This window comes from Passer montanus, unplaced genomic scaffold (assembly GCF_014805655.1).
Source record: "Passer montanus isolate IOZ18808 unplaced genomic scaffold, ASM1480565v1 scaffold41, whole genome shotgun sequence".
Classification (NCBI taxonomy): Eukaryota; Metazoa; Chordata; class Aves; order Passeriformes; family Passeridae; genus Passer; species Passer montanus.
Window position 1 is genome coordinate 3,663,908 of NW_024368930.1, and position 15,979 is coordinate 3,679,886.

The following is a 15,979-nucleotide window of genomic DNA, read 5'->3' on the forward strand; positions in this document are numbered from 1 at the left end:
GAAAAACCCATTTAAAGATATTTTGGCATTATTGTGGCTGCAGCAGCAGTGCTGCTTGGCACAGAGGATGCTGAGCTCTCCCTGATGTCCCAGAGCAAGCTGGGACATTCCCAAGCCATTTCTGGTGTGGAGGCACTCCTGGTGCCAGTGTTCCCAGGGACAGCACCAGAATAATTCCCTAAACATCTCCAGATTCCTTCTGGTTTGAAGAAATCTGGGCTGGTTTCCAAGTTAGGGAGTAAAACTATCCATTAATGCTGAGCTGCTTTACAATCCCTGTCCTGTTCCTAGTCTTGTCACTGCCACCACCACGGGGCACAGTGCACAGCCCTGGGGCTGTAGGGAGGTACAGACAGGTCACATAAGTCTGGAAAAAGTGGGGAATTATGCTTTGGTTTTCTATTCCTACTCAATAAATCATTATTTGAAACCTCTGAAAACAAAATGCAAGATGGCCTTAAAAAACAACATTACTAGAACATAGCTCACAACTGATAACTGGTGCAATCAAGGTTTGTCCAACATCAGGCAGTGTTAGGATTTGCTTTTTGATTGATAGAACAGTGAATATGATAAAAAGAACAGTAAACATACAGGAAATTAAATGATTCAACTGAATTGAAACAGGGGGTTTTTGCAGGAACCTGCAACCTGAACATGAAAAGGGTGTGAATTTCCCAAGCATTCCTTTTTGACCTAGCTGAGGTGTGATAAATCACGAAACAATCCAGCCAAGGTACTGCCTGAGATAGATGGTCAGGGGGCAGACTGTCACTGAATGTGCCTGACTGACTAAGAAAAAGAACCCTTAGAAAAAGAATACTTAAATAAGAGTGTTGGCAGGTTCAGTTTCTACTGAGGTAGTGATCAGGAAGGAATTTGTCTCAGGGTGCTGAAAATGGATGTGGAGAAGTATAGCTTGGGGCTTTATTTTCTCTTTGTTCTCTAGTTTTGTTTTATTCATGTGCACTTATTGTTTTTTAAAATATACATTTTGCATGTATACATGCATTTTAACCTGTTCTGGTAAATGATGTTTCATTATCAACACTCCACCTTTGATTGTAAATGATGTTTCATTATCAACACTTCACCTTTGATTGACAGAGGGAGCTGACACTGTTAATTAGGATTTTCACCCCACTTCCTTTGAAGTCAATGACAGAAATCCTATTGATTATATCACTTGTGGGGGCCCCAAGGTGCCCTGCCCTGGACACTCTGCACTGGCCAGTGCTGCAGCTCCCGTGGGCACACAGAGCTCCTTGTCACAGAAACCTCCTGACATGGCCAAACTCCTCCTGTGACTTCTCTGACATACTCAAGTGAAGCTGGGAATGCGTGCAGGGATTCCCAGGAGTTTTCTAGCCCCAAATGTCTTTCAGGTTATTTCCAGCAGGAATTCTGTTGGTTCCTCTGCACCCACTCCCAGCGTGGTGAGAAACCCTGTCAGAGTCCCAAGTCTGTGGCTTTGTGAGCCAAGTGCTCCCGATGGAGTCAGATATTCAGTTAGCAGAAGGCTCTGTGTGCTAGCAGCCAAATCATTTCACTTCCCTACCCATCTGTTAAATGTATATCTGCTATTTCAGACAGGGCTGTGTGGTTTAATTTAATTAATGCTTGTAACAGACTGTGAGAGCGTTTCAAGGAAGGTGCTAAATAAGGGCACAGCTTTTTAGGCTTCAGAAAGGGGCTTTGAGCTGATTATGGTTTCTGAAAAGTTTAACTTTAGATCAATGCAACTACCAAGAGATTTTTCACTGCTCACACAGGGAGACCAAAATTACTCTGCTCCACTCTTTTCAACAGGTAAATGTGGAAAAGAGGCTGTACAGACTCCTCCCTCTGCATAAAGAAATTTGAGATCAGTAGTGATAATAAAAAAGGAGGTCCACAGATCCCTAGCAAATAAAACCCCAGTATCTGGGAATGAGAACCTATTTAGGATTTAGAATCTTGCCAACCTCCAGAGCATCCTTTACAAAATATACTTTAATCCTATCTCAAATGCCAAACAAAAATACCAATTAAATGTCATTTTCTTTAAAGATGAGGTGACCTTCTCTAGAAAAGGTGAAGCATTAAATTTTAAAAAAACCCAAACCCTTTAAAGCAAAAAGGAACCAAAACAAATTAACCTCCTATTACACACCGTGCTCCCAAGATGAAACAAAGATTTAACTGCAGTTCCTGCATGCTCTGAGGAATATTTTCCCTCTGCATTTGCAGTAGTTTTGTGTCTGAGCCCTTCTCAGCTGCTTTGTGACAATAATGCGTACAACTGCTCCTTGCACAGCACCACACAGATCACTGTCACTCTGTGCCATTCCTGCTCTCCAGAAGTTCCTGATCCATCCCCAGGAGCTGCCTTTCTAATAACTTTCCTTTCAATGCATTTCCCAGGTACTTTGCCAAGAAAATGCAAGAAAGAACTGCTGGCAGTGAAGCTACGGAACAGACCAAGTAAGCAGGAGCTGGAAGACAGGAATATCTTCCCAAGGAGAACAGATGAGGAAAGACAGGAAATCCGGCAGCAAATTGAAATGAAACTCTCAAAGTAAGTGTTGTGAATGAGAAGAGGGAGGAGCCTCCCTTTACAATGGAGCATCCTCTGAGCCCTGTCAGAGGCACTGCCACCCACCCCCAGGTCCTTTGCCTGCAGGGAACCCCCCACAAACTAATCCAGCACATTCTCTGCTGTCAATCAGCTGCAGGAGAAAAAAATATTAACTCCCCCTTCAGTCAGGATTGCCTGGATTTCAAGGGAAAACAAGACAGAAGTCAATTTGGGAGACAAAATCCTGCCAAATCTACCTGCAGCTCTGCTGCTGCAGTCGAGATTTGGAGGTCCTCCAGAAAACCCAGTGCTTTAACAAAAATAGTAGTATAATTATTTATCAACCAGATTTGGCTTTGTCAGCTCGACTGAATGTGAGCATAAAGCAATTGTTAGAGCTGCACATTGACTTGCCCAAGGGAAAGCTGCTGCACTGGTGGCTGCACTGGTGCCTTCAGGGGGAAGCAGCATTGCCCTCACGTGGGGAAGGTGCCTGTGTGAGTCCAGCTGCAGGCACAGCAGGGATGCTCTGGCTTGATCAGTAACCAGGGCAACAGGGGAGAGCTGTGAGAGAAACAGCATCACTGTGGTGTGCAGCCTAAAGCAAAGGCTCAAGGTAACTGGGAGGCTCAGACTGCACCATTTGGGTTTTGTGTGTGCTTTTTTAAGGGCTGCATTTGGATATCTGCAAACATGAATATTTTAGAGGAGACAAAGTGGATTGTTAAATAATCTGTGCTGTGCTGCCCACACAGGGACAGCGAGCGCTGCTCACCGCCAAAATGCTTGGAATCAAATTAGGAAACATGAACAGAAATTCATTTTCAAGGCTTATTAAATATTAAATATCTCAAGCCTCTCCTGAAAGAAACATTTATTGATATTTAGACTAACTCATTCATGTGCATGCTTTTGATTAAACTTTACCTCCGGGGACAGGGAATGAGAACAAATGTGTGGATCAGAGCACGAGTCCTAATGGACCAGAGTTTATGGAGGAGAACATCTCTGCCTTCACCACTGCTGCCCTCAGCTAAGGAAGCAGCTGCTGAGGGAGCACAGAGGAGAGTTTGGGTGCCCTTCATGGTGCCCCTGCGACAGCAGAGATGGAGTTATGGTCCCTCCAGTCCCAGTGACTGCACAGCAGGACTTGGCACCCAAAGGGGAGCAGTGCTTTGTGCCAGGGGCTGCACAACTCAGTGCAGGTGGCACACCCTGCCACAGAAAACATGTACATCCAGACAAGCAGAAAAGATCCCCCTCCAATGCACACTGAGTCCCAAGAGTTACAGGCAGAGCAGATCAGAGGTGTGTCCTATTAACACTCATCACTTAAGGAAGAAAAGATGGGCCTTGATCATCCTGACCTTGCAAGCTTTGTGCATGCACTTCAGGGAAATACTTCACATTGCAGCTCAATATTATTAATTCCATTATTTCAGCCATTTGATAACTCATGAGATCTCTTAATACATCAAGAGCCTAATTTGATTGCTTTAAAATACACAAAAAATGGTTTCCACCCTACTACATCCCTAAAACCAATTCAACCATCACAAAATATTCACTGAATGAGAAGATTTTCATACCCAGCCCCATCTCCTACTGCTGAAATGCCTGCAAGGTCACATCTCTTTTCAGCCCTGCCTGACTTCTCTTAGTGTGAAAGGTCTGATGGAATTGCAGCTTCAGGTGCTGTAACTACAGCCTTTATCTCTTATTTTCATTTACCATTTGTCTTGCTTAATATTGAGACTAAAGCAATGTGAGGAATGCACCCCTAGAGTCAAATGTCAGTACAAGGACTTGCAGAGGACACTGCTGGACAGGTGACGGGGGCTGGCCACCACCAGGGAGCAGAAATGCTGTGAGGGATGCACCCCTAGAGTCAAATGTCAGTACAAGGACTTGCAGAGGACACTGCTGGACAGGTGACGGGGGCTGGCCACCACCAGGGAGCAGGAAATTTGCTCTGTGTAAGTGAATGCAGCTAAGGGAGCCTCCCCTGCCTGCTGTGATCTCATGCAGCAATCTGGGGTGCAGCCATCAGTGTCACTGGTGATGTCTAGAGGATGGCTAAAAGCCATCTTTGTTCCAAGTGTTGGAAGTCAGGCCTTAATTTGGTTCCTTCTTCCTGGAACGTGGAGGATTGAGCGCATTTCGGGGAACAGACGGCACGGAGATTGCTGGAATAGCCAGGAAAAAAGGCAAAACAGATTGGGAGCAGTCTCCCACACAACTTCCAGCACATATGTGCTGGCAGAGCTCAGCTCAGCTCTTAACTCATCCACCAGAATAGAACATGATCGTGCAAACAACTTCAGGTGGTGGATGAATGCAAGAAAATATTTACACCAGGAAAAGCAAGTGGGTGTCCAAAAAACCCAATAGCCAGCCAACAAAGTAAAAGTGAATTCTGGCAAAGACCAAAGAGCCAAAGCCCTCAAGACATCCCTTTGGAGTTTCTGACTAGGACTCACCCCACAAAGAGCTCACACAGAGCAGAGCTTGGCTGTGGTGTGGGAATGAAACCAGACTGGGAAGAGTGAAATTCTTGGATGAGCTTTTGAGGTGTTTGCATTCATTCATTTCACTGGTACTTGTGCAGCACAGTCTCTGTGTGACAACTTGGAGGTTTATAGCTAAGGAAGGTAGTGCTGGGGTGGGAAGTGTCTGGGAGATGGGATCCAGTAGAAATGTCTGTTCTCTCTAGGGCTTTGCTACTACCTGTGCAGAAAAGAGCAGCACTGCTGCTGTGATAGCAGCACTTAGATAACAGCAAATCCACGTGTACCATCAGGCTATAGATCTGTGTTTAGCACAAAGAATGATCTCTGGACAGATTAGCAAGTGGTTATTCAATGGCTGACTGCATAAGAATGGCACATAACCAGGCAGTTGTTAACAGGGTCGATATTTTTCAGCACAGTTGCAGGTGTTTGATGGTCTGTAGCTGTCTAGCAAATTGCCTCAGCCCCACAGCTAACACAGCCTTGCTCTGTACTCTGCAGGGAAAGATGTACTGACATGGATAATGTGCAAAATACACCAAATAATGGTGTTTATGTAGCTTTAAAAATGGGGAGACAAAAGAAGAGCATCCTCTCAAAACCACTGTATTACTTAAGTGGTTCTGGTTGTAACACACTTCAACAGCAGCTGTGTACCTGCTGAGAAAAGCTACTCTGCTATCACTCTGATGGGAGTTTATGAAGTCAAAGCTAAAACCCCTATTTTCCTTCACCTTCCCACTCCTTCCATCTCAAAAGAGAGACTGGGAAATTCTGTATTTGAGACAAATTCTACTTTTACAGCAGTGCAAATCTACCAACTTCAGATTTATTATTGACTGAGAGTGGCGTGAAGAGAGATTCCAGGATTCATTTATGTGCATCGCTGCTTCTGAAAAGTGTATTTCCTGTATTTCGTGCTCGCAGCCAATTTCATCTACCACTTGTTGCCGTGGAAACATGCACTTTTCCCTCCTCCTTCCCTCCAAAATGGCAGTATTCCAGTTTTCCCTATGCTGTAGTGCTTCTCTTACTAATGCACACATCCCCAGTGCCCCAGAGCATGGTGAACTCTTGGAATACTCTACTGTGCATTTGGCAACAGGGCTCCCAACAGGTCCTGGTTCCCTTATTGTGTGTTCAGAGCACAGATAATAAACACTCAGTGGGATTCAGTGAATTGAGAGCTCTTTGTGTCACGAGGCAGAAAAGACATTTGCAAGTACGATTGTTTGCAATATCTGCTTCCTGTCTCACAGACATGCTTTGTTCTAGAAGGGGTTTCATCTGAAACCTGGGGGAGTGAAACACTTGCTAGACTGAAGGGTGACTCAGGAAAAGGTTGTTTAATTAAATTTGATATCTGGATGTTTAGAAAGTTGATGCTTGAAGTGCCTGGGTGGCTTGTGCTTCTTGAGAATGTAACCACAGTTAAAGACACTCCAGTATAACTTAATGTCTCAATGAAAATACAAATTCCTTGAAAAGATTATAGTTGTAATATTCATTTCATGTACTGCTTCGCCTGCTCTTGTATTTGTACAAGTACACACGATGCATGAAGTGGCACTTAGAAGATGATGGGGACAGGAATTAAATACAGAAATGTGGGCAGAGGAGTCAGACAGGAAGAACAAAGGGTTTTTGAACACAGAGAGGAACCAAAACTTGAGCACCTAAAGCTGATCTTTACCACATTGAAAACATTGGCTTGGGGAAGTGGATGATGCTGGACCTGGCAACTTCTTGTGGCCAGGTTTCCTGGCAACAAGAAGTGAAGAGGAGGCATCTTTATTCAGTTGTTCCTACATCTGGAATCTGTAGGTGTGGCGCTGCCCTGAGGTTCCTGGAGAAGCATTTTCGAGTTGACTCACCCAGGAACTGCAGATGTAGCTAAAAGCACACCCAGATGAGACCCTGGTTTGTCCCTCAGGTAACAGATTGTGAAGTTCACAGTGCTGCTGGAAACAGAACAATGCCAAGCAAAAAGCACTTCAGACTGGCAGCCTAAAAGCAAAACATCACCACGGCTTAGCACAGAGCACTCACAAAGAGAGTTTCACCTACTGACAGCACAAAAGCTGTGCCATGTTTTCCAAGGACAGCACATCCAGTGCCACTTCTCCACAGAAATGTCTCAGGGCAGCTTTGTTCACTGAAAAGCCATCAGCCCTTCAGACTGAGACACTCAGCAGGGAACTGGGCTGAAGGCACAGAACTTTGGGGAACATTTTGTTTAGATTGACCAAAAAAAGTGGTAAGTAGGTACATGTACAGACTACTGGTAGTCCTAATGCAGAAGTTTAGGAGATGCCAAACCTAAGCTCACCTGGGGATTAGCAAGGTTTTTTTGATGACTCTCCAGCTGTGCTCCAGATCCCAGTCACTGCACTAAAAACCAGGGAACTGCCCTAATTTCAGAAGGCTGGGAAGACTTGACACAGATTCATTCCAGAGACAGGAAGGCAGGGGGGCAGGTACAAAGAACAGATCAGCTGTCAACACTAATTAGCTGTGTACAATTTAATGCATTTCATTACTGGGCAGGAACCATCCAGGTAAGCATCTCGCTGATGCTAAAAATAACCCAGTGGGCTCAGCGTGGGCGTGTGTGCAAGGCTCAGCTCCTCACAGCAGACAGGAGCTAAATATAGAATCACAATTGAATTCTGTGGGCGTGGGGAGCCAAGGGAGTCTCCTGTCTCCTCACTCTGCTCCAGCAAGATGTGATGCAGCTGGAGGCTGCTGTCAGACCTGCTCATGGCTGCAGGATTTTACTAGAAGTGTGCACAGCACTCAAGTGCTCGGGGAGGATTTGGGATTTTTTTAATGCATTGGCCCTTTTCAGTTACAGACTCTGGTTGTGAGGCTATGGAAAAGAAAGATGTTGGGAGGGATGGAGGGGGGAGCAGAAGGAAGAATGGAGGAGGTACCAGTGAAGCTGAGATATTTTTTTTTTTTGGTGCTGCCTCCAGGATTAAGAAGTCCAAACTCCAAGGCCTGAATATTCCCTATGCTCTTCCTTGGTGTCAGGCAGTGGCACACAGCTGGAAACCCTGCTGTTAACACAGTGACAGCACTGGCCTGGCCAGGGGCTGGGGGTTAGTGCCTGCTGCCAGAGTTCCTGAGACAGCCTTCAAGGGTAAAAATCAGGAGGAGAGGGAGAAGACTAAATTGTCATTAAGGTCTCCAAGCAATGAGTAAGTTCAGCCTCCTGTTTACATGGCTTTTCAAGTCCAGGGGAGATGCAGTGCAGTTCAAATAAAACATTGGAGAGGTTTGAGTGCATCTGTACATGCTGTACCTTGACGATGCTATGCTCTTGTCTAAAGGGCTGAGAAAGGTTTGTTCCCTTTCAGCTATTGAACTCCAAGAATAGAACCAGCCTCACTAACACCAATCCCTTGGTCGGGTTTACTTGCCGAGCTCCCTGAGTGTGTAATCATACCAGCCCCTCTGGACAGCAGCTCTTGAACCAGAGGTGCTTCCTTGCTTCAGCAGCACTTGTACAATTAATTATGAAGCACCCAGCCAGCTCTGGGCAAGAGACTTGATCTGCAGCTGAACCAGAATGAGCAATTTGCTGTCTCAGACCAGCCCACAGCTCGTCTGGCAAGAATTGTTGAACACACTAATTCATTTATAAAGGGTTGAACCATGGTTGCCTCTGTCCTGGGTTATTTCCTGGTTTGAGCACAAGCACACATCCCAGAGGTGCCCCCAGTGCAGGCCTGTGTTGCTGAGGATTCAGCATTCACCTCCTGCTGAAAATGGGGAGTATTTGTGCAAACACGAGGCAATGTCACTGCAGAGGCAGTAAATTCTGCCAGGCAACAACATGAAGTTCCAAATTCCCAGGGCACAGCTGATTAAAGATTGTCTTCTGGGAAGACACTATCTCCTTCCACTGCTCTCTTCTACTTGCTTGGCTCCAGTGCTGGGAATTCCTAATCAAACCTGTTTTCCACAGCACAGTGAAGGCAAGGGCAGCAGGTCAGAGCACAGCAGGCAAGAGAAGAGCAGAGCAGCAGGGGGAAACACAGACAGGAATATACAGGGCCTTTTCTGGGACACAGAGTCAATTCCTCGAATAGATCTGACATAAGTGGCACAAGTGAAACTAGAAATAAAAAAATCACAGTGCAGAGAGCTGTAAGTATCACAGAGGAGCATAATCACATAAATAAACTTGCAGAAAAACTGCTTAAGCAAGTGTTATTGAATAAGGAAAAAGCCTTTTTTGGGAAGAAAGCAGTGCACTTGTTTTGCCCTGCCAGCCCACCCACTACCAGCAGCTCATGCTCAGCTCAGCTCCTTTCCCAGAAATTGGGCACCTCCCCACGCCTGAAGATCTGAGCTCTACCCCCGTGGTAAGACAAGCAGTCATAAAGCAAAGAGGAAATGCATAAAATGCCAGTAATGCTCTGTAATGCTTCACCTTACACTGGATTATGATTCAGGTCCTTGAGCTCATGTGAGTCTGCAGTAAAAGTAATTACAGAAAGAAATTACTTTAATTTAATTTGCAGAGCTTAATCGATAGACACCAAAGTAAGCTGCTCTGGTTGTCACAGTGATTTGTGCTGTTGTGGGATGAAAAGCTGACCTGAACAAGGTGCTGGAACACTTGTGAGCTCCTGATAACCCAAGGGTTGGGCAGGGAGGGGTTCAGGCATTCACAGTGCCAGCCCTCACTTTGTATGGCATGGTCACTGTGTCACTGAGAGCATTTAGGATTACGGGTTTTTTTTGGGTTAGATCTATTAATGAAATTCAGGAAAAATGTTTTCGTACTTAAAGCCAAGCCCTTACTTCACTTAGCTGGAACAGAAGCCAGATGGGATGGACAGTGTGTATCTGAAAGGCTGTGAACTGTATAAGCACAGTCTCAGCCAGAAAGGGGTTTGGCTGCTTTTTTTTATAACACATCCATTTCAGATGTGCCACTTCAAAGCATTTGAGAACAAAAGAGAGGGGTGAAGTTTGGATGTTGTGTTGGTTCTCCTCTCACTTGCCTTTTAAATTTATAAAACCAAATTTTTATATTTTAGAAAGAGGAGTAAAGAGATTTAATTTTTTTTTTTAATTTTAAAGAGAGAGGTAAAGTTTGAATGTTGTGTTGGTTCTCCTCCCACTTGCCTTTTGAATTTATAAAACCAAATTTATAGGCAGACTGGACATCAGTGAGTGTCACCATGACTGTTGCAGTGGATTGCCTGCAGAATACCTAAATGGGTATTTCTCCCACAAAATCTGAAATGTGGCTTGGTTTGGAGAAGAAAAAGCTCCTTAGTGTGCAGAGCCACAGCTGCACTCACTGTCCCTGGGCACAGCACTGAGCTATCCCTGCTTTATGGGGAGGGTTCTCCTATGAATCACCTGTGCTTTCCCAGGAAGAACTTGATCATATTTTTGGGCTCTCTTCCAAGAAAACTGTGTCTCAGCACATGTGATCCAAGGAAACTGTAATTCATACCCTGCAGTTTCTGGTTCACCAGATTCTGTGAGTTACTACAGTTCCCTCCTCCTGCAGCTCTGAGCACAACTTCTGTAGCCTGGTTCATTCAGGATCTCAGTTCCTCCAGGAATCACAGGCTTGGGCTTGCTGCTTTCATATGGAAAAAACTGGGTCAGTCTAGCACAGTTCCTGTGTTTTTGAAATAACTTCAGAGAAGGTGAGGGGGGAGAAAAATGAAAGAAATAAATATTTAGAAAACAGGAAGTGGGGGAAGGAGAGAAAACAGGTCAGAACAGAAGGTCACTGATTTTCCTCAATAGATGATGTGCAATTGTATCAATTATTAAAGCATGGCTCTAGCTAAATCACTGATTCCATTGCCTGTACCCAGCTGGAAAGCTGCAGCTGTATAACCAGGTCTTGAGAGCTATTTGAGTCAGCCAGAGTACTGCAAGCTTCCTTCAGTATCTGTTTTTCAGGATAATTAACTCATCCAAGTGGCCAGCACACTTCCTTGACCTCCCCAGACTCTGGAGAGTGTTTTTTTTTTTTTCCTGGAAAGCACTCTTATTTTTTATCTTTTCTTTTAGCTCTCACATACAACACACCAGAAAACAAACAAACAAAACCAAGCAGTCCTAGGTTTATCAATCCATGCTCATGGTTTTATCCAGTTAAATTAAGAAGAAATGGACCACACCTTTGGAGGTTGAGAACCTCCTCCTGTTCAAAGTCCACTTATGCAGAGGGTATCAAGGCAACTGGGAAACAAGAACCAGCAAGTTGACAAAATCTGACTCTTAAATCACATTAGAAATAGGTACTGCAATCTAGTTAGTCCATTGTTCTGCAAAGATGTGCCAGTCACTTTGCTTTCATAAAGCTATACAGCATACGGGCAAGAAACAAAGAGCAGAATAAAACCTGAGTGCCTCACTGCAGGAAAAAAACCTCTCAAAACCAACATGGCTCACAGCTCAACCACCAGTGTCATTTGCTTGAGATGATCATATTCATTAAGCAAATTAAATTCTGAATGAATTAATACTTCATTAGTTTTTCAAAAATTATGTTAAAAAAAAATTAAAGCCAGGCCCTCTCGGCAGTCTCTGCAGAAAGCAGCTGGCCTGTTGCACAGAGATCAGCCTAATTTGAGGGTGTCTGCAAAAGCCATATTCTGGCCAGGCTACACTGCAGCCTTGTTATAATCATCCCTGGGAGTGGCTGCAGCACTTCCAAATACCACCCAGCTGGGGAAAAAATCCTCCTTCTCAAGAGAAGGTTAAACAAACCAGGACTGATGTGGTAAGGGAAGTTTTATTTATGGGCGTTGTGCAGTTAAGCTTACAGAAATCCCTTTATCAGCCTGTTTACACCATGAAGGAAAAAGGTAACAGGCAATGAATGAATGAATGAATGATGTGTGTGGAAATGCCAAGCTCAGGTCCAGGGTGATGGGAGCAGGAGGCTCGGGGTCAGCTGGGAGTTTTGGTGGGGGAGAGACCCAGCCCTGCAATGCAGGGACAGGAGCAGCTGCAAAAGGCAGGAAAATGGCTCTGAGGGAGGTGTGTGCACAGAGCCAGGGCCTGTCTGAGCTTGGGAGGCACTGCCAGCTCCCACAGCTCTGCCTGCCCTTCCCCACCTGCAGTCCCTCCTCAGGCAGGGAACAGCTCTGAGGACAATCACGGAGGTGGCACCAGGGGATCCTTCCCTGAGAGCACTCCCAAAGGTTTTGTGTGGCAGCCTTGAGCCTTGGCAGTGACAGTTCGTGTTGTACCACAACAAATCACGGCTGTAACTTCCAAACATGACGTTACATAATTGAATTCTTACATTTTATTCAGTTTTCAGAAGATCAGAATATTTTGTTCCACATGAAATTTGCCAGCAAATTCTATTTGGATTTTCGTGACCATAGCTAAACACAGGATCCTAAACGAAGTTAAGGAGGGTCCCAGAAGGCTCTGGGGAAAAGCAGGCAGAATATGAGGATGACATTTTAATTCTCAAATCCTGCCTGTATTTTCCTGTAAATTAGCCTGTCTGCAGTGCTCAGTGTTGAAGTGGCATCAAGTGACAAGTCATACTCCTCATCCTGTCCAATTTAAAAAACAAAGGAAAACAGAATTACTGAAATACCACTTGCAGAGGGAAGTGAAAAAATTCCCAGAGGGGGTGCAAATCTGGTTTTTCAGACAAGACAGTTTGTCACATTCTCCTAATCTGTACAACAGATATAACCACACAGACCAGCTTTGCAGAGCACTGTGAGAGCTGCTGGTGAAAGCACGACAAAACTGATGATTATTGAGACCAGGGGACTCCTACAGACTTTCTGGGCCACGCATTTGAACTGTCAATGGAATTTCTCATTTCACTCTGCACTGAGAGCAGGAACACTCTTTGCGTTGAAAAACCAACAGATAACCTCAAGAGAAATTTTGAAAGAGGCAAAATATTAAAAGCAAATAAGAGTGCAGTAAGGAGCAGGATTCAGAGCCTGCTGTGGGCAAAGGCTGCTGTGGCTCTGGCCAGCCAAGGTTGGCGACAGCGTGAGGCCAAGCTGTTGGTCTGACTGCCCTGGAAAATGCTGGGCCAGCAAAAGTGTGCACGAGAGGAACAAGAAGTAGTACAGCAGATGGTGAAATGCTGTCTGCAGGCAGGGATATCCCATCCTTTGCAGAGCTGTGTGGGTGAGTGACAGGCGAGAACTGGAAGGTGCTTGCCTTGCCAGGGGAGCGTTCCCAGCCAGGTTCCTGCAGCCTGGGAGCAGCTGTGCAGCCGCACACAGCTCCCAGCAGGGCCTGGCTGTCCCAGCAGCAGCTGCAGCTCCACAAATTGCTGTCATTTAGGTTTTTCCTTCAGGGATTACACCAAGTACTCAGAGAGTGCTGCATTTGCCTTGATTTACTTCAGTAATTCAGAAAGCTGCTCCTTGGCAGCAAACCTGTCACTACCAAGGGTTTGCAAGAAGTGTCACAGCATGTTCCCTCCTGCCTGGAGCTGCTGGGTTAGGAGGTTCATAGCTCCATACCCCCAGCTCTGGGGTAAATCCTCACTGCAAAGACACCTTGCAGAGGTTTATTTGTCACCTCCCAGACCTAGCCAATTGTTAGCCAATTGGTGGTATGCACCTCCAGGTGGCAGGGAAGGATGTTCTCCAGAGTTGACACCTCGTGGGGAAATTCCCAGCAGCTCCCACCCATGGCAAGAAGGGCCACTCACAAATCCTTGTGCATCCAGTGAAGGGGGGAGGAAGATTGACACACAGCTGACAGCCCACACACACCAATACTTTGTCTGCTCTCTGCAAATCCAGCTGTGGTTTCTTCCAGTGACCCAAATCCCACAGCTGCACATTGCAGTGGCATCTGTTGTGGGGGCAACTGTTTATGGATTAAGTGCACGGTACTGCAGGATCTTAGTGCAGCCCTGAGCATCCCAGCTGAGGCCAGGACACACTGGGACACTTCCATCCGTGGACAATAACTCTGAAATGGCTACAGACAGAAGTGACATGTCTCTGTCATCCTGTCCCTGTCCCCACTGACTGCCATGGCTGGAACTGCACTCCTGCCTTCCCAGGAAATTGAGTCACGAACATAGAGACATTTCATTTTGTGCAGGGCACTAAGGTGGCTGACAAGCCAGTTCCAGCCTCCCTGGAGGAGAACAGGCACAAACATTGAATTAGGTATTGGTCAGACAGTGAAGTCAAAATGTAATTTTTTTATTTTCTTACCTTCCCCCCCGCCCCCCCCTTTTCTTCTTTTTTTAATCATAACCCAGTAAGCACCCAGGAGTATGCAACTGTCACTAGGACAGGAAAGTCTCTCACTGAGCTGAAATTTGTCTCTGTCTGCTGCTTATTTCAGACTCCCTCCTGCTGCTCATGAAGTTGCTATCAGAGTAGATTTTAGTATCACTTCAGCAGAAGATATGTAGCACTGCTTTTTGCTTTTTTGTTCTGTGGGAACACAGGGTTCCATTCCTGTTTCAGGAGAAAAAAGAAAGGGGGGAAAAAAGAAAGAAAATCTCTTGCTTTACAATGAAATGTTATTAACCATTTTCAGTGACCTGCACAATGTGACCAGGTCATACTCAGCACTTGGTTTCTTTCTGCTGGAAGACCCTCCAAAACCCATTTTATACCCAGCCTGAAGCTCTCCTCAGCCTTCAGCAGAGGAGGGGCACTGGGAGCTGCACCACTCGCTCTGTTATTTGAAGAGTGTGTTCTTTTAGCACTTTGCCTTGCTGAGCTATTTTTAGCTTGAAAGTATTCCCCAAACCAGCTCTTTGCCCAGCTGCAAAGCAGAGCAGAAGTGAGAACAAGCTGCTGTTGGTGAGAACAGGGCTGCTCACACTGATATGGCTGCTGAACAAGACACTCATCAAACTACAGACAGGGACATGTCTTTGGCTGAACAACCCTTTGTACTTTTGTCACCCAGATAACTAAATATTGTAATTCTAAACAGGACAGATCCACTATTCAGCAGCTCTGCTAAACCACAGAGTGGGGAAGCAAGTGGAAGGGAGATGAGGAAGCTGCTGCTCTGAATAAGCAGTTACTACATTTAAACCCCATGTCAGCATGCTAGTTCTTGCATATTAACTAATAACTCAGATGAAATTTAAAGCTGTTGTGTTATGTTGGTCCCACAGCATGCAACAGCATCCTCCAAGAGTCCTTGTCTGAGTGTGGAGAGAGGTATGAAAGCAAAAGCCTGCTGGAGGTGGAGGAGGGATGCTCAGCAGCTGCACTGAGCTTTGCAGCAGAGCTTTGAACTGGGCCCTGATCTGCTCCCAGCTGTGCCTGGCTCTTCTTCCTCACACCTTGGGAAAATTAGACACCCAAAGGTCAAATGCAGCAGGGCTTTCAGAGGTGGTGAGAGCAGTGATTACCCTCCAGCCTTCTCCACCTGAATCCTCTGACACAGTTAGATCCTGGCTGTGTTGTTGTTTCAGCCCACACAGTGCTCACAGCCCTGTGCAATAACAAACCTGTCACAGGGCAGGTCCTCCAGGGACAATGGGTTATGATACAAGGGTCATGCTGGGCAAGTGTGTGGTTTCTATTTCAGCTGAAATCTGAACTCTTTGCAGGGCTCCTATCACAGAAATTATAGTGATGGACAGCTGTAATTGCGTGGTAGATGAGTGACAACATAATTAACTGAACTCGTGCTGATTTGCAGCTTTGAAAATCCAGACAGAACTAAAGGCCAAACAAATAAATAACACATGTGATTAAGGCAATATTTATAGCCTCTGTGTTGATCTGCAGTTTTGTTATTTGAGTGCAAAAAATAGTACTTGGTGGCATAGAGACACAAATATCAGGGAACTTTAAAGAAGGCAACTCACAGCATTTACCAGAGCAGCTCACCCTTTTCACACTGCTCTGAGCTCCCTACTGCTGAGAAGCTCAGCAACTGCTCTTAGGATGATGCT

At 45.5% G+C, this 15,979-nt stretch overlaps 1 protein-coding gene across 3 annotated transcripts in view; it reads left to right on the forward strand.

Annotated features, from left to right (window-relative positions):
* The window catches only part of PHACTR3 (phosphatase and actin regulator 3), a 100,574-nt gene that overhangs the window by 68,510 nt on the left and 16,085 nt on the right, over positions 1-15,979 (forward strand). For 2 of the 3 annotated variants that reach the window (XM_039719354.1, XM_039719355.1), the window contains exon 8: positions 2,404-2,557. In XM_039719354.1, coding sequence (XP_039575288.1) covers positions 2,404-2,557 — 154 coding nt within the window. Of the gene's footprint in view, positions 1-2,403; positions 2,558-8,042; positions 8,249-15,979 lie in introns of those variants that run through there. The other variant, XM_039719356.1, reaches the window with a different exon arrangement.